Below are 22245 nucleotides of genomic sequence, written 5' to 3' on the forward strand. Positions count from 1 at the left end.
CGATGACAGCCGTAGGACAAGGGAAAAAATCACAAAACCAATCACCGTGGTCGCTACCAAGTCCTACTGCGAAACCCACGTAGAGTTGCCTAATAATTTGATTACACTACTGCTGCTCGATAGAACGACTGGCGTTTTATCAATGTGAATTGAATTCATCAACCATGTCTTACAACGTAGAAGAAATGAGTTGGTCAGGTAGGTGTAGGCAAGAGGGCGTTTTGGTTCCACCACCACCCCATGCTCGGTGACACCGAGCAGTGAAAGGGAATAGATTTACGATAATTATGTTCAATCTTTTCCTTCAGATGCCAGGAACTTGCTGCGAAAGTGGCGCGATGATAATGAAAGAAAGAGCGACGATGTAATGCAACTCTGGGATAATGTTCTGTCCAGCAAGCAGAGTAAACTGGGCAATGAACGTCACCTGGTGCTAGAACAGGTGATAATCGCTGCCCTGGACTGTAACCGCATCGAGACTGCGGAACACTGCGTTAGTATCCTATCTGCCGAGTTTCCCGGCAGTCTTCGTATACAAAAATACCGGTCAATGCTGTTGGAAGCATTGGAGCGATACGATGATGCGCTGGACGAGCTCGAGCAAATCATACGGAAGGATGAGACGAACGCAGCGCCGCGTAAGCGCAAAGTGGCTATCCTGAAAACGCAAGGCCGCACCGCAGAAGCTATCAAAGAGCTGTGCGACTACATGAAAATCTTCATGTCGGACCAGGAGGGCTGGCACGAGTTGTGCAATCTGTATCTAGCAGAGGGCGAGTATGCGAAGGCAGCATTCTGCATGGAGGAGTTGCTGCTGCACAATCCGCATAGTCACCTGATCCACCAACGATTGGCTGACATACGGTACACGATGGTAAGCAACGCTGTGCGGAATCAATTGCACCAACAATAGGCTGAACAATCATTTCGGTTTCCTTCCAGGGTGGTCTCGACAACATCGAGATGGCTAAAACCCACTACTGCAAAGCGGTAAAGTTGAACGTTAACAACCTACGGGCTCTGTATGGCTTGTTTTTGGTAAGCGTACCGTACAATGTACAAAAAAGCTGCAGCTGGAATTCTGATCGATTTCGTACTTTTCCTTTGCAGTGCTGCGGACACATTTCCAACTCCAAGCTTGTAATAGGTAAACGGAAGGAGGCGCAGAAGCTGGCCCAATGGGCAATGGCGCAGATTCAAGCGCGAACGCAGCCAACGGCTAAGGATACCAAAGGTGCAATAAAAACTGGCAAAAGCAAAGCCGCAGGATGTGAGGACGAGCTGCAAGCGCTCGAGCAAGCATTTGGAGGATTGGACGTTGGGAAAGTGGCCAATTGACCATCTTTTTTACGTCAATTAGTCTTTTAAATGCACTTTTACAGAAAAATAATCACTGTACGTTTTTTATCCAATTATTTCATACTGTTTGGTCAGTTTCTTTCGTTAACTGTTTGTTCTTGCGAGTTCATGCTGTGGCAAGAAGGCACTTTCACCCTAGCCCTTGTAACGATTAGTTTCAATGCAGTTAGGCGGCATAGGAATTAGCAGATACTTTTCCTAAGTGTTTATTTAATTAACATTCAAACATTCATGATCATGTGCAGTATAGACCCTTCTTCGCAGTGCAACAATGTAGACTCATTGTTTTGTTGATTTCTGGTGGTGGTAATAACACAGAAAAGGAAACTGTACGAAGCGCTGCTGAATAAATGATGTTTCATTGGTAATACGTGTGTTTCGATGCTTTAAAGCGAATAATCAGTACCCCTGGTCACTCTGTAGCTCTGGTAATGTCCAACGTTTTACTATCGAACTGTATCAAAATTACAACGTACGTGCTGATATAGCCAATTACCTGGAACCGGAAACAAATGGCATTTAATACCGGCCCATGAGGCTCCACACCTGTTCCATGCATGCCGTCTTACCGTAGCATATACAGGCCAATTAATTGTGTAATACCAAGGACGTATTGTTAGCGAATAATGTTCCAATTGCTGCGATAAAATGAATAACTAAAAGAGGTACTCTCTTTAAGTGCTGCTTAACTTAAACGCTCATAAACACACACACACACACACACACACACACACACCTGATTTTGTACCATATACTCGTTAGCATGCCGAAGATGATGATGAACCAGTTTTGTTAATTGGTTTGAACTCTGTCGAATCCAGGCACCAAACAAAACTTTCGGTATCTGAAAGCAACTGTTGTACAGACTCCAACATATCGTTAGCCAGGCAAAGTTTGTTTCGATCTCGCCCATAACGACGGCCGCTCGGTAGTAGGAAAAAATGCAGAAGATCAGCAAAATTGTGTACGCGGACAGGCTGATAGTCACCTGTACGCAGAATATAGCACTCACATGCCCAACAATAGAAGAAAGGTCGGCGTGCAAATTGGTAACGCCTGCTAGCAATTGACTGGCCCGTTTGACCATTTCTATCCTTCTGCTGGTTGCCATCGAACGCATGCCACCGTCCAGCAGGGAATGGAGCAATTTCATACGGCAACGTATACAAAGCTCACAAACTATAAACCACACCGTAAACACGGAGTACGGAATATTGGTAATATTTATGAACAGTATCATGAGACCAATGCCTACGTGCTTAAACACCACGGATCCAAAGACTTTAATTGTGACTGAGAAAATAAGCGTTGTGATTGCCAAAGTAATACTCCATCCTGCTGTCCAATACACAATTTCATCGCATTTCATTCGAAAGTCTAGCATTTGGATCGTGTGATCAATCTGTTGCAGCGTGTCAGAAATGGCACCAATTCGGCGACGCTGGGAAAGCATGTGCGATAGCTTCACGACACTTCCAGTGGTAGCAATGATCAGGATCGCCGGTACTCCGTTGTCCAGGAAAAAGGAACCAGTGTGCATACGCGAAGGAACGTACACCAACGTTATTCCGAAGACGGTCAGTTCCATAAGCAGGAAAAACAGAAACAGAAACACCAATCGCACTGTGGGCTGTTTTGGGCAGCATAGATGTTCCCATTTCCTGAACTGAACCCACCAATCGGCGGATGACGTGGGAAGGAAAAAGCTTTTAACTGACTGTAACGCGTTCATCGATATACTGCAACCTCAAACGGATGGAATAGTATTTGAATTTGACTACAAAATAGTTTGAATACGTACCCTGGTGACTATCCCAGTGTTAGCATGGACACTAATTTTGTGAATGTTTCATGAGAATCGCCCGCACTAGATCATCATCATTTATCAACAGCTACTACAGTGACAGGTATCGATATCGTTTATTACTTAGACGTGTTGTTGGTAGCTACATCGACACACGATGCTAATTAACGGTATCCCGTCGCTGCTCGTGCGCATTGCACATTCTAACAATTTGTTGATCTGAATTCTCCACCTTCCCCAAGAAGGCTGACAAAGGTTCTAAAAACATGACTTACTTCGATCTGGCAGCCAATGCACCGAGATCGGCAATGCACTTGTTCAGGTTCTCCTTCTCCTGGTCGGGCGTGATCGACTTCACCACATTGCTCACGATCCAATCAACCATATGCTTCTGCGAGATACGACGGTCGACGTTTTGGCGCTCGACCTGATAATCCAGGCGCTTCTTCACCTCGCGGTACGCGTTCATGGCACGTTCGCGATAGGCAGCTTCCAGCTGAAGTGCCACGTTCTCCTTCTTGGCCTGCATCAGCATCGTCTGGCCTTCAGCACGCCACTGTTCCTTCTTCTCGTCCTCGATGGCCTGTGTCAGCTGCTGGATGTTGTTTTCCCGGCTTTCCTTCCACTCGTCTTCGATTTTCTGTCCAAATCATTCCAATCAAATCAGCATATTAACTTATAGCGGGGGGGGGGGGGCATGGCTCCAGGCAAAACATTATCACACTTACGTCGACTTCCTTGTCCAGGTATGCGGCCAGCGAAGGTCCGAACTTCTTGACGGCGAACACGACCATGACGGCCAGCGACAAACCATTGTAGTATTCGTGTTCCATGACGTAGATCTCCTTCGAGCACAGATAGGTCATTAGACCGGCACCAAATACGTACGGACCGGTAACACCAGTCTTGTTGTAGAAGAAGGTAAACCATTCCTCGGGCAGGAAACCGAGGCGAACCTTTCCGCCATGCTCCGCCCGCTTCGGACGATCAGCCTGAGTGGCAGCTCCGCGAGCCAAGACTAGTGCTGCTGGCTTCTTGGCAGCTGAAATGTAGCATAAACACACCAAACAAACAAATCAACTGGATGCTGCACCCTGCCCATTCCGCGGCGAAAGCATTTGCACCAAATTCTAATCAGACCCGTCTGCCGCTGTTGCACAATCGTTCCACCTGAACCGGGAGCAGATTCCCTATTTTGCGATCGAGACCGCAAATTTGACACAAGCTGATTACATAAACCCGCTGGTTTGGGCAGGCTCCTCAGTGCACGATTACTTCTTCCATAGGATATCGACGTTGCATATGATATACGGATGAGTACTATTACCATGCTTACCTGACAAAAGCACCGCTCTGGACAGCATTTTCGTTTGCTTCGGCTGGAAATTTTCGTTTGCTGAAACGGAGGACCTGCTTTCTGCACTTCAAGTCGCACCGAGGAAAAGATGTCGGTCGTCTACAAGAATTTTGACGTTTAGCTTTTTTGAGCTGTCAAATGGTACTTCAAAGAGCTTATCGTTTCGCGCTAGGCGGCTTCACACAGCCATCGTGAATTAAAGAAAAGGCATTGTATTATCTTTCCTTAGTAATATTGTGGATGTACCATCACTAAAATGATTCAAGACGCATAACAAAGTATTGTGCACATTCTCTTTGGCCATAAACCAATGCCCTTTTGCCGATAAACGTATAGCGCTCTGTTGCTTTCCAACGCTGCACCATAAACCTGGCGAGTTCCATCAACTTTGACTTTGACAAACGGAGGCGAAAATCATAACCAAAACAGATTTTCCCACATCAAAAGATAGAACTCTACATCTTGCGAATAGGTGTGCTTGCAAGCGAAACACAATAATGAATTACCTCAGCAAGAGCAATGCTGCGGCAAGAAGTATATGGTTTTTGAAATCATTATGTACAGGTGAGAACACATTCACACCAAACAACGCAAACGAACGCCTAGCAACGATACATGTTTTTCTCTTCTTGCAGAGGGTTCGCCGGCAACTGCAAAGAGGTGTTATTCAACCAAGCTGGCTCCAGCATCAACATCTGCACCGAAAGCATCCTCCGCCAGTGGCAATGCCCCGACCGAACGCAAATCTATAATCCCACCCAACTATAGATATGTGTATCAGGAGTTTCTGCCGGATCCAAAAGTCGAATGGCGTAACTCGGTGCGCGAGAAACTCGAGCGCAAGGATATGTTGGACAGACGCGCCAACATCGACATTCCGGAGTTTTACGTAGGATCCGTGGTTGCCGTCACTTCGTCAGACCCGCATGCGGAAAACAAAACGGCGCGTTTCGTAGGTATCTGCATTCTGAGGGAGAAATGTGGTTTACGGGCGAGGTTCATTTTGCGCAACGTAATCGATCATCAGGGTATAGAGATTAGTTATGATCTGTACGATCCTACGTTGCAAAAGATCGAGGTGCTGCGGCTAGAGAAGCGATTGGATGACAATTTGCTCTATTTGCGCGATGCACTGGACGAATACAGCACGTTTGACGTAAACATGGAAGCGGAAATCTTGCCCGAAGGGTCTCCGGTGCCCGTAAATGACGTGAAAGTGGTGCTCAAACCAAGGCCATGGTATGCTCGCTGGGAAAGACACAACCTGCAGGGGGTGGCCAACCTGGAAGAGCACACAAATGAACGAAGACGGCGAAAGGCGGAAGCAGTTGCAACGCCGTGGGAGAAGTACGACCTCATGAAAGAGTATCGTCGCACTATACCGGAAGAGGAACAGAAAGAGATTTTCACCGAAATCTATTCGCAGCTCCATTCGCTAGAGCTAGCAAGGAAAAAGATGAAACGGAAGCGCACGTTTGTGAAACCTACCAAGCTTGCATAACTTCTCGTTCATTTAGCTTGCATGTGCGTGCACCGGCAGTGGAAACATGTAGAGTATAGCCATAGAGAATAAAACACAACGGATGATTGATTACGAAATGAATATTGTTCTTATTGTATCATACCTTAGCCTTTGCATGTTCGTAAGTGTTTGTAATTATGTGGCATCTAATGTTTCCTACGATTCCTAAGTAAAATCAACACCCTCGAAAGCACTTGATGCTCTACACCTTCATCCAGAATTTCAAGCGGCTTGGCTGTTTTGCGTTTCGATTGTACACTTATGTACAAACAGTCGACCGTTATATGTTCTAACTGTAATAGAGTCTCTGTTAAAAACCTAGATGGACTTCACAATTGCTTACACACAAGGAAAAACTCAAGAAAAATAGACGTGTTCAACAAACTCTTCGCTATTACGTATCTAATATGTGCTGACCAATCTTATCTGGTGCAAGAAGGCCACAGCACACAACAAAACGATGACCCTACATTACTGAAATGACAAACTTCGTGTGAGCTGTGCTTGCCGTTTACCGTGAATAGCACCCGTGCTTGGCACAGATTCATACGCATCATAAACTAGTAACCTCGCTATTAGCCCCTTCACAGTACAGTCTCGCCATTTGTCACATAATTTGTTCTTACTTCTGTACAGTTTCAGGTTTAAACGTGCTGGGAAAATTATGCTTGAAAAAGAAATAATTTTAGACATTAAATGATGATTAAAAAGCAAGCATCTATGCTAGTTTTCAGTAGAAATAAAGTAGTCCTCTATCGCGAGGCAACCGGAAAGAACATGCATAAAAAATGGTTAAATTGCATCGACTGGTATATTTTTACATACCAACTTGTACAGACATGTTTTCAAACCACCTTCGCTCCAAACAAATACAGCGCAGCGAAAAACAGAAAACAAAAACGGACGATGCAAAATCTGCCCGAGTCCACTCGGGCAAAAAAACAGCGTACGAAAGCACTTTGCGCGCCCGAGTAAGACATGGGCAAAACTGTGAAGGGATTAATGTCTTTCACGAACATTGTAATAGCAATTGTAGTCAGGAGGTGGTGGAGGAAATGTGCTTGTGTTGCTAGGAACAATGTTAACCAATGTTCTGTTGATCACTAATGATCGGTCATAAGTTCCGGAAGTAACTGGAGACAATGAACCATGTACACAGCTGGATGTTAAATTCAAAGAATTTAAATATCGACCAGAAACACCCTCAGCATCAGTTCCATCTGAAAGGGATTGCTGCTTCTGCTGCTGCTGCTTTATCGTGCAGCCTTCGTTTCATTAGCTGGTGAGCAAAGCAATGTTGATTTCTTTCACCATCTTTACTCTATGCAGCATTTTTGTCAGCGCCTCTTTACTTAGTGGTTGCGTAGAGTACCACACCGGAGAGTCTGGAACGCAGGATCGTTCCGGTTGCAGATAGAATACGTCATTGCGTGTTTTTACGCTCTCGGGGCTGCAACAGAGACAAGCATATACACAATTTGATTTCATTTATAAAACTCGCTCGTTGGCTGACTTTGGTTCTTACCATTTAGATAGATAAAATTCATAAAGTTTCACTGGACACCTCAGCGGATTTTCTTCGTTTTCTTGCTGTTCATAGACTTTTTTCTTTCGCGTATTGTTTGCTACATATAAAAAGAACAATTTACAATCAATAATCAGGAAAAATGACAGGTAAACAACACTATTTTCACTTTCACTTACCAAGCGACGACTGTGGCGGATAAAAGCGAAGCAAAACGTTCCTTGTCGCCGTTGATTTCGTCCCTTGTTGAGGTGTCCTTTTCCAGTGCTTCATGATATGCGAAAAGCTAAGTTCCATGTGTTCTTCCACGGACTAAAGTGATACACAATTCATAGCATGTTATAAACAATGGAAAAATACGTAATTAAACTGCTCGCTGATACTTACGACCAAATTGAAATGTTTCGTATTGAAAAACATTAGCGTGCTAAGCAATACATGCGGCGAATGTGCTCCAAGCTGTTTGCATTCCCATAGATGCTCTTCCTCCACGCGCGTTACAATAAACTCTGCAAACGACGATGTCAATTGATCACAATTTAGTGCTACGACATGGAAATCATTCGTACAATAGGTACTTACGAGAGTCGTTATAAAGCATGGAGAATTTTTTGGCAACCTCATCCAAACAATCGGTGAACCGCTCATAGTATGGATCGGTGAAAATGTTTTCAACCCTTCTGTTCTGGAACAAATATTGTTGAATTCCTGCAACGATCGAATCAACAATAGCGCATTTGTGAGACACTGACTTTTTTGAAACAGCCAAATTGGTAAACTTACCAAGCACGAGATAGTAAATCGTATCCGGAGCGTACTCGGTGCCGTTCGGTTTCCTCACTTCATTTACGAACAAGCATAGCGAGTAATTAAGTTCGTCTGCGGTCAGCTGCAGGATGTCCGATTTGAACGGTTTCCGACGGATAGAACTTTTCTCCAGGTCGGCATTCTTTGTCACTACCCATTGCTTCCAGGCGTTTACTCCGAACGTGTACTTGAGACACATGTTGGCGTCGGGTTTCTCTACCGGCTCTACTACCCGATTCACCGGTTCGGGCGATGGTTCATTCAGCTGTTCTCGCTTGATGCGCTTAGATGTAGGGGTTAAGCTTAACTGTTGCGTGTTGTTATTTACCACAGTGCCGGCGCGCTGTGATACATTCGAGCCGCGCTTGCGACCTCGCTGCACAACAGGTGTGGCGACCTGTCTTTGCTGTTCCAGCAACAGTAGCTGTTGCTGTTGGTGGTGATGCTGTTGTAAATCTTCATACCCGTGGTGCTGTTGCTGCTGCTGAGTGATCGTATTGGCCTGCATAGCCGACTCCAAATCGACCTGAGATTCCGAAAAATCGTTCGACGCCATCTTCAGAGCCATCTGCACAAGATCCTCACTAAATGAAGTGTTATGCTCCATGCCATCGCTTGGCACTACCGTTTCCGTTGTTGTATACTGATCATCACCGACAACGCCACCGTCGTCGGAATCGGAATCACTATCGTCTTTCTTCTTATCTCCCGCCACCATTTCGGCCATCATGAGCAGTTCCGCCTCATAAGGATCGGTGGGCATTTTATCTTGGATCTTCTTGATCTCCTTCATAATGCCATTAGCCGAGTTTCGGGTTGTCGGTACAAACACCGGAACAGGTATTGGCAGCGGAATCGGAACTGGAACTGGCGTCGGCATAGAGTACATGAACATCGGTACAGGCACATAAATCGGCACCGGTATCGGAATCACGAGCTTACGCTGCAGCCAGTCATCTGTTTGACAACCAACATTACACTGAATCGGTCGACAGGAAACGCTCTTGGTCAGCTGTATTGGCTTACACATGGTGGAAGCATTCGCCACTTGCGTTGGAGTTGGTGGGATCGTCACGATCTGGGTGTGCGTTTCGACTTTCGTTACCGTCACCGTGGTCGGTGCGGGCGGAGGAGCAGCTACTGTAGGTTCAGGATCAGAAGCTGGCAAAGAATCCGTTTCGGGCGGTGGCGTGAAAGTGGATGTTTGTGCTGATGTAGTGACAGAGGCATTTTTACTGCTTGAACCTACAGTTGGTGAAGCTGATGACAAGGATATTTCCGTTCGTGCATTGATATTGGGCAGAATACTGCTGAGCGCCACCCTTCCGGAAGGAGGAATATTCGTGAGTGGCTCTAGAGCTACGCGCAGCTCTGGCCAATTTTTTTGATTCAGATTCATCTGACCACCTTTTGAACGTGTGCCTCGATTGTTCATAGCGCCAGCCAGCGAGTGCACTGAGGTGATTACGGGAAGGTTTGATCCGGCGGAACCAATATTGCCATTTTTGCCGCTATTCGTCGAGCTCGCTTGCGTTGCTGTAGATTTCGGTGGACGTCCTCTGGGCCGCGGTGTTGGAGTCGTAATGTTTGGCGTTGATGTGGTATCGGCTGTAGTTCGGGCACTGGTTAGAGCCATTTTTGTTGCACTGACTTGAGCTGCAGTGTTGGAGTGTGAAATCGTGGCCGTAGTTGTAGCTCTTGGAATTCTCTTCGGAATTCCCATGGGGACGGGAATTGAAGGATCGATGGGTTGCGATTTGTTAAACTGGCTCTGGAATTTCATGAGACATTGGTATGTGCAAAATATACGCAAACTCGAATCAGTCATATTTAGCTCGTATTGAGCCGTTCTGACTAGGCGACAGTGATCGCACGGGGTCAGCTTCACGCTTGTGGACACCTCGCAGAGGGTTAAACAATGCAGCGAACAATGTCGTTCCATCGTAGAGGGGCGTAAGATCATGTCAAAAGTATACTTTTTCACCTTACACCAATTGCAGGGCACTATCTCGCGATTTGTTGAAATATACAGATTCAAACACATCTTAGTACAGAACGCCAACGGATCTAGATGAGACGCTTCACCCTGTCTGTAGATGGTGTAGGCTGCGGACGACTTTCGCTCAAAGAAATCCTTGCACATTGCGCACTCATCGGGGTTAACGTTGTTCACAAATTTAAAAGCAGAGAAGCACGGTGTGCTGCAGAAGTAGTGCTCCCGCCCTTCCAGGTGGACGATAACCTTAGTCATCTTTTCGTGATTGCATACAGCGCACACGTGGCGCTTGTGTTTCAGGGTCGGATTCAAGCAAGCCTGGTACATCTTGTGGCAAAGGGTGCTGCAGAAATCCTTCAATACACCTGGTTCGCCGGCACGAGCCACCCGAAACTCATAGCCCTTGTTGTGCTTGGTAATGCTTTGCTGACAGTACGAGCAGGATTTGAGAACCTTTTTATACTCTTCCAAACATCTTGCGCTACAGAACTGGCAAATGCTGAATCCAAACCGTACGCAGAACTTGCCCATACTATTCACAGATACTACCTGTCGGCACTGGACGCAGTGTGATCCGTTCGATGTTTGGTAGGCTCCGAGACATTTTTCATCACAAAATTCCATCGTTTCCCATTGTAACCACCTGCTCGAAAGGATCTGTAGCGTCTTGTGGCATTCGTGACAGGTACGCAGGAACGATGCCTCGCGCTCAATACGGGCTGCTTCGGCTTCTTCTTCCGTGCGAGCAGTAAATTTCACCACTTCAGACGAAGCATTCGCACCGCTCCCAGCACTGCCGCTACCAATAGCGCTTTCTTTGACGAGATTGCGTACCCGTACCGACCGGCGACGATGCAAGCGGAATAGGTCCGGATGTTCCGTCATCAAGAGGTTAACACAATCGCTGCACACGTGCATCTCGTCCTCGTCCTGTTTGAATCCAAACTGGCAAGGTTTCGTGTCACCACACTGTACGCAACGTTTGTCTTCCTCCTGTGCCAGCGATTTTTCCTCGATGTTGTACCGTTTTCGCATCAAACTGTACTTCTCACTATTGATCGCCGTCAAATGTTCGACGCATTTCAAATCACAAAGGTAAGTGTACGTAACATCGTCCAGCTTATAGCGGTACTTGCACAATTGCTGCTCGCCACAGCGGGCGCACGTTTCCTGACGTTCCAGAATGGGCACAATTGTCACTCGACGCTGTATCAGCTCAAACTTACCCGGCTGATCCGTGCGAAGACGCTGAACACAATCGAACGAACAAATGTACTTCTGGGCAGTTTCCTCACTCGCTGCATCGCATGTCAGCATGTACAGACAGGGCGTCGAATCCTTTTTGCACTGCATACATGTTTCCAATTCCACTATTGCTGCAAGCTCTCGAATTTGATTGTCTCTAGTGGGAAGTTCTTCTGTTGAGGTAGAATGTAGATCCACCTCCATCTCCTCCGCCTGCTCCACCGTCGCAGGCTGAGAATCCTGCCCTTCTGCAGCTTCCCGTTCTGCCGGTGGAGTAAACCCGTCAGGTCCTTCTTCCACTTCACCTTCGTGCTCTGCACCCCTCGCTGTAGAACCTTCTGCTCCGACTGCAGCCTCCGCCTCGGCCTCGTCACGCTCAGCTGCCAAGGACTGCTGCTCTGCGGCAGCCTCCTCTTGCTCCATGGCACGTTGATTATCTTCATCGGATATTGCCCTCTCGTCGTCAGGCAATAAACAAATGTTTTCATTCTCACCTCCTCTTTCTTCCTCTACGACCGCGTTCGATTCATCTTCCACCGTTTGCTCCTCTTCCACTCCAGTTGTATCTTTTGCCGATTCGTCAACCGTGTTTTCTTCTGCAATACTTGTCGCTGCACTCTGCAGTGTCTCATTCGCACCATGCCCATCGTCGTTTTCACCTTCATCGTTGCCCTTATCCGCCGTATCATTGTCACCACCTTCAGGGTGTTCATCTGGTAGTTCTTGTTTATCAACTCCTTCCATCTCTGTTGCCGTTTCATTTTGGTTATCCTTATCACCATGGCTGATGTCATCAGTTGATGCATGCCGAAGCTGATCGAACGGATCTTCCGCTGTAGAAGGATCAATTGAACGATCTCCTTCGGGCATATCGTCGCCCCTCGTGTGATCACTTTCATCCACATTCGTAACTTCTATGTCCTGCAAGTGAGACGATGTGTTGCTTACATCGTCTAGCGGTTTCACTACTTGCTGCTGGTTTTCATGCTCTTCATCCACTTTCATTGGATCGTCCACGGAAGTAGTGTTAGCAGCTACTGGTCTATTCGATTCCGATTCTCCAGTCGGATTCTGATGCTGATCCCCTGGCTGATCGGTTTCCATTTCTTCCACAGCGCTGTCATATTTTTCACTTTCACCATCATCTTTATCGTCTTGTTTGCTGCTTACTGGCCGCTCCGTTACCGCCGAAGCTTCCTCCTTTGCTTTTTCGCTATCAGCAGGAACATCTTCTTTCCCAGCATCATCCACGTCCATTCTTTCGCTTACTGCTTCACTCATGACCGGCTCGCTCTGAGCTGCACTAGGTTCAGCATTTGCCCCGTCTGATGCCAATTCTTCAATATTCGGTTTTTCATTCGTCTCTTGAGCTGCCGTCTGCTCATGCTCTTCCTCTTCTTTGTACACCACTTCCTTAGAGTCCGCTGTAGCATTTTCTTTTTCATCACTCATCACATCGTCGGGTGATTTTTCCTCGTTTTCGGTATCGTCCTTGGCATCCCCAGTTGCAGATTTTGGGTTGGAGTCATTCTCTTCTCGATGTTCTTCTTCCATCTTTTCGTGTTCAGAACTGGTCCAATTCTTGTCCTGAACACAGGTTACTTTCTCGCTAGCGATATCAGCACGATCCCCGGACTAGCCTGCAATCGTAGCATTTAGTTAGCACTTCATGTCTGCGTGAATAAATATAATAATGTGTAGGAAATGTCCGACAAGATCTAACAAAAGTGAAAAAAATAATAGGTGTAGTGAAAAGCACATAATCATTAGGAATATTCAAAGGAAAAGGATCAGTATGAATATCACAGAGATGCCAACAGTTCTGGAGGGTGGAGGAAAGAGACAGTCTCCTTTTTGCGTTTGCACATTACGCTGCTCCCACTATAAACTCCCGCCTTTTATGATGCTTAGCACCACGGGTTTTTTTTTAAACGAAAGCTGTCCCAAACTTTCTTCAGTCGATTCCACTTCAAAATTTAGATAGAAAGGGTTTACGGACCGTCGAATTCGGGCGCAAGTTTTCAGCTAACATTCATTGATACTTTTGTTAAAACTACAAAAAAAAAACCACAGCGTGGTGTGCATGTGTTGGGATGTTAAAATTTGTCACCTATTTTCACTGCAATTTCGGTTTATCTTTCGGCCGGTTAATATCACACCGTATTGGGATAGATTCACACAAAGGACTGTGTTATCATTTTACACTGCTGGAGCAAAATATTCTGCAAAATTATACTTTTTCACAAGACGCAAGCCGCCGTCAAAAACAAGCGCGCACCATTTTGTTTTCGCTCTCTCGCTCTTGCAAGCTTCGCTTTGGCACCGTAAAATTGATGCTTCGGCTTGACGCGCGCCAAGAAAAACGTAATCATGTTGTCACTCAACTATTATTTTAAGTCGCAACTCATATAATTAATTATTCTCTTTTTGCACTTACTATGCTCTGGTACCGCAGGAAGTAAAGAAACTCTAGCACACAAATTTATCAAGCCCCAACACGATATTTTTCTCTCGAATCCAAGCTTTCTGCTACACCACTGGCCATAGCCGAATGAGTTGAAGACGTGCAAGAAAATTGGGCTGTGGGAGTTTTTAACAATCAAATCAGCGTGATGTGAAGCGTCAGCATTTTATATTCAGGGAGTTATCCTGGAATCATTCAGCATAATAGAGTTTTGAAAATTTTATGATTCGTTGTTGCTTTCGATTCATGAAAAATAACAATTTATTAAAATGATTGCAAAATAATGAATTAACGCGAAACACATGCTGTTGCGGGTTTCCCTTTGATCGAAATGGGTGACCAGTGCTGCCAGATATGTTTTTTAATAGATATTGTGCAGGCTGTCCCCGAGATACGCTATGAATGCGGATCGAGAAAAATCTGTGTACAGTCTGTTCCCGCGATACGTCGTTTATGCGTTCCCGAGGAATCCCCATTAGTCGAATTTTATGTGTTTCGGCTAAAATGTATTTGAGTATTCGGTATTTTGATTAAATGTATTGCTTGTACTCACTTTATTACTTATTTTATACGATTCGGGTAGAAAATTCTGATATTTCTGGCTGTGATCCGTCATATTTAGAAAACCACGTATCTCCGTATCTGCGTAAGTCGAGCATCGCGTAACTCGGGAACATACTGCATCACCGAATCCGTGTATAACATGTACCGCGTATCTCGGGGACTATTTGTATATATTTACGCTGCTGCTGATTGGTGATGCTAGGCGCACGATAAATATTAACCTATTACACCGTTCGTATCATATTTGTTAAATAAATTAGGTAGAAAACAAGCAACACTAAATTGAACGAAGCTCTCGTGAATTTCAGCGCTGTGACGTGCTTGCGGCGGACCAATTCTGAAAAAGGTGGAAAGATGCCTCGTCGTTCTTACTCACGTTCCCCGCCACGATCCAAAAAATCAAGCCATAGCGCCAAATCTTCCAGACGCCGATCGAGATCAAAGTCACGAGACTACGATAAGTATCGTAGAAGGGACAGCGACAAAAGCAGACGCCGGGAACGGTCAAAGAGCCGATCCGTAGCATCCTCATCGGCGTATCATCGAGACAAAAAGGCTTCGTATCGTGATAGATCAAGAGATAGAAGATATAGAGACAGAACGCGCAAGAGATCCGCTTCCCGGAACAAGTATCGCGAACGGAAATCTCCTGATCGAGCTCGTTACCGCCGATCGTCCAGCAGCTCTAGCTCTTCATCGGCATCTAGCTCCAGCAGTAGCAGCAGCAGTAGCAGCAGTAGCAAAAGTCGCAGCGATAGCGTGTCAAAATCATCTCGTAGCCCTAAAAATCCTTCGCCTCCCGTACAAGTCAACAAAGAAAGTTTGGAAAAAACCTACACTTTTAAGTCATTATCGGACGCGTGCGATGATCCATTGAACAAGGCTACGAAACTAGACGAACTGAATGCCGACGAGTTTGTTCCACAAAGCTTTGTATCCAGTAGAAAGGCAGTGGCCCCTGGGCCTGCAGCAAGCAGCATCGTGATAAACCTGGAGGAACAAACGATAAAAGTGCCCACGAGTGAAAGCACGATACCAGCTGAAGATCCCTTGTTTCACAGTACGGTGGGTAAAATGTTTCATTAATCACTAAAATGCGTATAACAATTTTACAATTATTTTCAATATTTTTCAGTTTTTTGGAAGCGACGACAGTGAGCGGATGGCTCGATGGGTTAAAAAACTCTACCTTCTGCGCCAAACAGTAACCTAAGTGAAATGAGAAACATGATATTTGAAACTACCTAATAAATAGTATTTTATTCACTAATTGCACATGCACCAAAGCATTTAAAATATGTCCGATCCGGTTTTTCTAGCTTTAATCCATGCTTCTTCTGCTGACTGCATTTCTTCGGCCGACGGTTCCATCGGGCTTCCATCGTCGTTCAACTTTCCGCTCTTCCAATCATCTATGATCTTTTGGGCATACACCGAATTGAACAGATCCTGGCTGGTGAATTCCGACTGCACAACATCAGGAGCTTTGTACGAGACGTATGGCTTGAATTTACATCCTTCCAAGTTGGGGACAATCAGTTCCGGAATCTTTTCCGCTATTTCAACAAAGTTGCCGTCGATTGTTACGCCTGTATCACGCACACCTCGCTTGTCGATTGGCATATCCGGGTAAAGGTCCGGATTGGCAGCACGTTGTTGTTTGAAGATGCGCGTTCCCCGTTTGTTGTACAGCAAAAATTTTCGAAAATTCTTCTTCCCCGACAAGGATGCCGTGGTAGAGATGCCTCGTTTGATGATATGAAACATTTTGCAAAGGGAAAATCGCCGGTGTGTAATCGTGCACAAATGGACAGAGGTGCTGATGTGCTTGGAACGGTGCAAAAAGGAAAACATACATCTGACAGCATCGGAAGCTTGACAGCTTCCAGCACAGAAAAGCAGGGTCTGGCAACACGGTCAAAGTAACGCGAGCGATATTGGTGCGTTGTTTGCATAGCTGAAAACTAAACTTCATTTTAACGTGGACGAAAAGAATTATAATACTCGCTGTATAGAAAATACTGTTTCGGAATGTAATACTCGCCATCTAGGAGCTTAGCGGCTTATGTGAAATAATAGTTAGTAACATAATATTGGAATAATAGACCACTGTGTCTTTCGCTTCGTGTGGATGTCTAAAACAAAAATGGCGCCTGTCGCAGAGGTAACACTGCATCTAGAATGCTGGCGGGATGAGCTGAGCCCGGCACAGACAGCCGCCTACGAAAAAGCGGAAAAGGAGCACCATGAAGTACGGAGCAAGCTGAAAGAGATTGTTCAGGAAACTGGCGGGAAGAACATATTTGCCGGACAGGTGTTTACCGCTTATCAGGTATTGGGACCGGTACCGGGATTGGAACAAATTTCCAAACCGGTCACTGCATTGTCGCGCAAGAAAATGCCTTCAATGCCGCCGGCACTTGCACCGTTGGGCAGTGTTTCATCTTCCCCAGAGCCTTCAGCAAGTTTTCGGCGTCGAAGTCGAAAGGCGGATTCGCCGGCCGGAGAAAATCCCGAGCCCGTGGTTGATATTGCCTCTGACGATCCCGATGAAGATTATATCCCACTAGCGAAGCGCATGAAACAAAAGGCGAAAGACAAAACGCCCGTGCCCGCGAAAAAAACGAGGGAAGAAAAGGTCAAAACTCCGGATCCGAAGATCAAATCGCCGAAAACCCCTGGTTTAACACCAAAGGTTGCCGCTATTTCTGTACGACCCACCGAATTCAACTCCATCGGAGGGTTGCAGGTCGGCGCGGAAAAGGACAAAAAACGATCCGGCGCAGAGCCCTCGGCCGTGGTCGATCTTACAAAAGATGATTCGGGCAAACCGACGGCCGATTCGCGAGAAATATCTTTCAGCAAGATTCAGGGTAAAACTTTTCCTTCACTCGTCGTACTAGCAAGACCGTCGCTGCGCGTCGTCGACAAAGCGGTAACCGACCGGCCCCAACTTGACGCGAAGGTGAAAAATGTCCTCGTCCACCCTGCGCCAAAGTTTACGGAATGGCTTATTCAGCAGGGATTAATCAAGTCGGAACAAACGTGTCAAATTCATAACGACAAGCCACTGAAGCTGGGCATGTATTCCGACACGAGCAAATTCCCGTACTCGGGTGGCTACTTTTGGATCAGTGATTGTTGCCCGACTAGGTTCACGTCTGTGTTCCACGGTTCGCTATTCGAGGGTTCACCACATCCTCCGTCAGTAATTTTGAAGCTGATCTACCACTGGGCCTGCCAAACGAACGTATCCAACGTGGTGAACTGGGTGAAGGTCGATAACATGTACCTTAAGGGTCTGTACACATTGTTACGGTCCGTCTGCACATTGGCATTATGTAGACATATGAAGCTTCTCGGCGGTCCCAAAAAATCGATCGAGATCGGAGTAATTTCATTGGGAACAACTACGCAGGTACGCCCAATTTGTGACTTTCCTCGTGCCTTTCCACACGCTAACTCGTTTCGAACTCGTTTCCTTACTTTTGCAGGATGGGCAGCAGCGTCAGGTGAAAGTAGAGGTATTGGGTGTGCTAGATCCGGAAGCTAAAATACTTCGCCTTCGCGCCGTGGAGCCCTTGCTGGACGCCGAAAAAAGCTACAAGAAAAGGTTTTCAAAAATTTTGGAACCACTTAGCGATTGGGTCCATAAGGATAGCGTCATTCTGACAGACCTTACCGTGGACAAAGGTACGCTGAATAGCATGGGATACAAAACCGTTATACAGGTTCCCGGTTCTGAACAGACGCTCAAGAACAGTAATGCAAATATAATGGACTATTTGCGGCGCATCGTGCCACGCATGTTCCAAAACACCTTGTCCCTTCTATCGCGACAAATTATTCAACAGTTCTTGAATGAGCTGGTGTGGCGTGAGCTGTACGGCAACAGCCCCGGCACAACATTCGATAACATAGTAAAACACTTATCTGAGGAAGCGAAAATTGAAACAAAGGAAAGTTTGACTACTCGCCTTCATAAGGTAAGCGATCATGAACAAACATTACACCAGTATGTTCTTCCTCAGCTTTCAAATACTGATTATTTCGCTTTGCTGCTCACATCCCCCAGGCCGCCGCCGATCCCTTCAAACAGTGGGAAATTGTATCCGATATGCCAGCGTTGGGCAAAGTTCCTGGTAAACGAGGCCGAAAACCCAAGGATCAATGTTAGTATTTTTTTCATTTTATATATTTTCTTAAGTCGTGTCAGCTCCTATTGTCTTGGTGTAAAGATTTTCGCAATTATATGTAGGCTTAAGAGATTTATTTTTCCAGCAGTTGAAAAGTCAGTCTTTGCCAAGGATATGAGAACCGTAAAATCTCTGGATTTATTTGAGTTGCTCCTTTCTAAGTGATTGATACATGTTTACTTGAAACTTGGGTCATGCACGATACATGTAGGCAGTTATTTTTCCTCATAAAAATATTAGGTCTGAAATGTGCATTTTCTTTGTTCGTCAGCGAACTAACGAATGGCGAACACCTTTAACCATGCTTTGGTAACTATTGGCGTCGTGCCATGGCGGGCATGGTTGTATTATGCTAAGATGTTTGAACAAGTGATTTCATTTCCTGGTTGTCCTTTTTGAGTGCTCGGTCGTGAGCGAGGAACTCGATTTTCCTTTAGTGCCGTTTGTTTTTTAATCTCTAGTTCATTGAAACAAGACTCACAAGGGTCGAACTGTTTGGTGTTTGCAAAATCGTACAAGAGAACTTAGTGGTAAATTGCGTTGAAATTGGGCTGTACAGTTTTTGGATACTCCTTGTCTGCTGGTGGCAGATTGTAGAGTATCTGTATCACGTCAAACGCTATTGTATCTGTCGCCAGACCGTAACGTAATTTCGATGACTTTTTGTATCCCGTATTCACGAATCTCTTGTTTTCATGTTTTTCTTTTCTACTTTCAGCGTTGTAGAGTTTGAAGAGAGGTAGAGGGACAAATTTTTGTACGCCATTTTTCAAACCCGCGCGCTCGCCCGCCTTTCTCTTCTAGATATGCTAGTTTTAGTTCGTAACGAAGTAATTGAATTACCACGTAATGTTATGTTCTGCAGAACCAACCATAGGAGTGAAGTGATGAGGATATGATGTGGTGGGACAGAACAGGGGATTTCAGTTTTGGTTTCTTCATTCGAGTTTTCATACAACTAGCTCCTCCTTCAATGTTGGGCTTGTGCGAAACTGCAGGATTTTACAGATGTTAGGTTTACCGAAACTTATAAACCACTTCGCAGAAAAAGAAGCGTTAGAGCGTAGGCAGGCAGTTTTGTACGCAATGAGCTATAATAGAGTGCGTTAAAAAATCGAATAAATCTTATCAAAACTTTGATCATTTTAACATAATAATGGAGCATTTGGAAAAACTAACGTTTATTTTATTTTGAGAGAAAACTTTTCATACTGTTTTGTTTGTTTTACTGTATATTTTCTCAAATCGAATCCTTGTAGCTATCATCAAAAGTGAGGCTCCGCCAAACGATACGATTCTCGCAACACCGAGCCCGACCCACCAAAACGCGCCGAAAAAAATTATCCTCAAAAAGGTGAAAAATGAAGAGGAAAGAGCGGCGGCATCCGCTTCCACGCCCCCAGCTGGTTCACAGGTGAAAAAGATAGAAATGAAACGAACGGAAAAGAAGGACTATACTGTGCAGTTGGAATCGTACTATTATGGCTGCTCGGGGGGCATTGAGCTTAAGGAATCGGCTTTGGCTTGTACCGATTTTGCAGTACCGTGTCCGGAGTGTCCGGATTTGACGTTCCGAAGCAATGTAGAGCTTCTTGATCATCTATTGCTGCATGCGAGTCCCGCTATTGCCTCCAATGCAGACGGTGGCGCCACCGTCCAGTGCCGAACGTGTCTAGAACACGTAGCGGACCAGGAAGAGGAGAAGCACAAAACGCTAAGCCATCCGCAGGAGACAAAAAGTTTGCTATGCAAGACGTGCAGCTGCCTAATATGTGAGGTGAGTAGCAATAGATCTGGAAAATTTTTCGATTACCTGTTAGATACTGATTTCTTTCGTGTGCATATTGTGCCTTCACAGCAACGCTTTAGCACAGTGTCTGTGCTGGTGGCGCATCTGCAAAAAAGCCACTACCCGCTGGAGATGCCGTACCGGTGTGGTGGTTGCGACTACCGCAGCTCCATTTTGCGAACAACTATCGAGCACTTTTACGAGCAACACAAGGGATCGGCCCTGTTGCAGTGTCCTGTTTGTCTGCAGATATGCTGCGCATATCGTACCGGCGACGAGGGCCCACTCACTAAGAACGTGCACCAGTTCTTGGCTCACTTACGCAAACATACCGATAAAGCGATCTCGAAACGTTGCAACAAATGTGCCCTCAGCTTCCTGGACAAGGGAGAACAGAAGTTTCACTCTATATTTGGCCACGTGCCAAACAAAGCAGATGAAACAGTGAAAAGTGTCACCAGCTCGACGACGGTGATCCCAAAACCAACGGTATGAAATTAAATCCTCGCATTTCTATCCTCCTAAAATTGTATTGTGATCAATGCCTTTTTTTATTTGCAGAAAAAGGTAACCATCAACAAAGAACATTCAACGTATCGCATCGTAAAACGGTTTACTAAATTGGTTCTGAATTTGAAGAGTGGAAGCATTTGCTGCGAATGTGGAAATGATTTTGACCAGTTCAACCACATGATGTAAGTGAGCGGTAGTAATGCACTTAGTAGTGAAGATCCTTTCTCTAATTGATGTTTCTGTCGTATTTTTCCCCCCCCAGAGCGAGAGTGCAATGCATAACGTGTGCGTATCAAACCACCTGTCTACCGTCGATGGTGAGCCATGCTGTATCGTGTCAAACGGCCACGACCACGAAAGAAAAACGTTCTGCTGTCAATATGATGGACCAAGAGCTACATTGCCAGTGTGGCTTTTCATCGTACGACGGGTATGCTTTGGCACGGCACCTGATCGCATGTGATCGTTACGGTGCCGTATACCCGACCGTCGAGGCAGCTCAAGCGAGCGTTGTCGAGCGTAGCATGCTCGATTCGCTCGGGCTAGTACGACGGGACGGTGACGACGATGATGAGGACAGTGCTGCTGCAGTCGGGGAGCAAACAACATCACCACAGGATGACGACGCTGGACCGTCGTCTTCGTCGACCAACTTGAACGTTTCTTTCAGCCACGAAGAAACTGTTGGTGCATCATCGGCAGACGTGAATGAAGGCAGTGCGAGCGGAGTGGCGTACGATCCGTCCCAGTCGCTGTACAATATTGCGGGTGCAGGCGAGCAACAATTCAACACGCAGCTATCGTTCGACGATTTGGGACCTCCGTCAGTTTTGCCCGCACAAGATAGCAATGATCGTACACCGCAGCTTAAAGACGATTACCAATCCTTGGCTACACCACGTGTACCAGAGCAACAGGATTATTAGAGCGACTCGAGCGTCGAAAATGATGATACCTAATCAACTATCCTTTTACAGGACCAGAATCATTGTTTGTGTTCTTTTTACGTAAGGTTCTGTAATGTTTCTAAACGGATAGATTAAAAGAATACATTTGTTTTTTTTCCGGAAGAGGGGCTAGAAAAATAAATAAAAAAAGATAGAA

The 22245-nt window shown here is 45.7% G+C and overlaps 8 protein-coding genes across 11 annotated transcripts; 4 read left to right on the forward strand and 4 right to left on the reverse strand.

Annotated features, from left to right (window-relative positions):
- Positions 1-3: 3 nt before the first annotated feature.
- LOC121589269 (ER membrane protein complex subunit 2-like) lies at positions 4-1727 on the forward strand. The gene is made up of 4 exons (XM_041908042.1): positions 4-198; positions 309-874; positions 943-1038; positions 1111-1727. Exons 1-4 carry the CDS (start codon positions 165-167, stop codon positions 1336-1338), a joined length of 924 nt encoding a protein of 307 aa, XP_041763976.1. The 5' UTR covers positions 4-164; the 3' UTR covers positions 1339-1727.
- Positions 1728-1761: 34 nt separating this feature from the next.
- Positions 1762-3251, reverse strand: LOC121589266. Of its 3 annotated transcripts, none has more exons than XM_041908039.1 (3): positions 2096-3162; positions 1929-2015; positions 1762-1855 (listed from the first exon to the last, which is right to left on the reverse strand). In XM_041908039.1, exons 1-3 carry the CDS (start codon positions 3089-3091, stop codon positions 1772-1774), a joined length of 1167 nt encoding a protein of 388 aa, XP_041763973.1. In that variant the 5' UTR covers positions 3092-3162; the 3' UTR covers positions 1762-1771. The 3 variants fall into 3 exon arrangements, with proteins under 3 accessions (XP_041763973.1, XP_041763972.1, XP_041763974.1); XM_041908038.1 differs by having other exon boundaries at positions 1806-2015; positions 2096-3098; positions 3161-3251; XM_041908040.1 differs by having other exon boundaries at positions 1806-2015; positions 2096-3025; positions 3161-3238.
- A 4-nt stretch (positions 3252-3255) lies between these two features.
- On the reverse strand, positions 3256-4637 carry LOC121589270 (ATP synthase subunit b, mitochondrial). The gene is made up of 3 exons (XM_041908043.1): positions 4500-4637; positions 3892-4205; positions 3256-3803 (listed from the first exon to the last, which is right to left on the reverse strand). The coding sequence occupies exons 1-3, from the start codon at positions 4525-4527 to the stop codon at positions 3435-3437; spliced, it is 711 nt and encodes a 236-aa protein (XP_041763977.1). The 5' UTR covers positions 4528-4637; the 3' UTR covers positions 3256-3434.
- A 106-nt stretch (positions 4638-4743) lies between these two features.
- Positions 4744-6398, forward strand: LOC121589268 (39S ribosomal protein L19, mitochondrial). The gene is made up of 2 exons (XM_041908041.1): positions 4744-5084; positions 5156-6398. The coding sequence occupies exons 1-2, from the start codon at positions 5018-5020 to the stop codon at positions 6019-6021; spliced, it is 933 nt and encodes a 310-aa protein (XP_041763975.1). The 5' UTR covers positions 4744-5017; the 3' UTR covers positions 6022-6398.
- LOC121589262 (zinc finger MYM-type protein 4) lies at positions 6108-14194 on the reverse strand. 2 transcript variants are annotated; one of them, XM_041908033.1, is made up of 7 exons: positions 14053-14194; positions 8351-13255; positions 8150-8275; positions 7955-8076; positions 7747-7879; positions 7568-7667; positions 6108-7492 (listed from the first exon to the last, which is right to left on the reverse strand). In XM_041908033.1, exons 2-7 carry the CDS (start codon positions 13167-13169, stop codon positions 7318-7320), a joined length of 5475 nt encoding a protein of 1824 aa, XP_041763967.1. In that variant the 5' UTR covers positions 13170-13255; positions 14053-14194; the 3' UTR covers positions 6108-7317. The 2 variants fall into 2 exon arrangements, with proteins under 2 accessions (XP_041763967.1, XP_041763968.1); XM_041908034.1 differs by lacking the exon at positions 14053-14194 and adding an exon at positions 13726-13945.
- A 569-nt stretch (positions 14195-14763) lies between these two features.
- Positions 14764-15910, forward strand: LOC121603417 (serine/threonine-protein kinase fray2-like). The gene is made up of 3 exons (XM_041932073.1): positions 14764-14874; positions 14952-15708; positions 15779-15910. Exons 2-3 carry the CDS (start codon positions 14998-15000, stop codon positions 15854-15856), a joined length of 789 nt encoding a protein of 262 aa, XP_041788007.1. The 5' UTR covers positions 14764-14874; positions 14952-14997; the 3' UTR covers positions 15857-15910.
- LOC121603418 (39S ribosomal protein L41, mitochondrial) lies at positions 15877-16507 on the reverse strand. The gene has a single exon (XM_041932075.1). The coding sequence runs from the start codon at positions 16495-16497 to the stop codon at positions 15934-15936; it is 564 nt and encodes a 187-aa protein (XP_041788009.1). The 5' UTR covers positions 16498-16507; the 3' UTR covers positions 15877-15933.
- A 49-nt stretch (positions 16508-16556) lies between these two features.
- On the forward strand, positions 16557-22224 carry LOC121603414. Its single transcript, XM_041932069.1, has 7 exons — positions 16557-18061; positions 18138-18629; positions 18719-18815; positions 20099-20616; positions 20698-21117; positions 21190-21323; positions 21404-22224. The coding sequence occupies exons 1-7, from the start codon at positions 16775-16777 to the stop codon at positions 22065-22067; spliced, it is 3612 nt and encodes a 1203-aa protein (XP_041788003.1). The 5' UTR covers positions 16557-16774; the 3' UTR covers positions 22068-22224.
- The last annotated feature ends 21 nt before the right edge of the window (positions 22225-22245 follow it).

This window comes from Anopheles merus, chromosome 2R (assembly GCF_017562075.2).
Source record: "Anopheles merus strain MAF chromosome 2R, AmerM5.1, whole genome shotgun sequence".
NCBI classification, from domain to species: domain Eukaryota; kingdom Metazoa; phylum Arthropoda; class Insecta; order Diptera; family Culicidae; genus Anopheles; species Anopheles merus.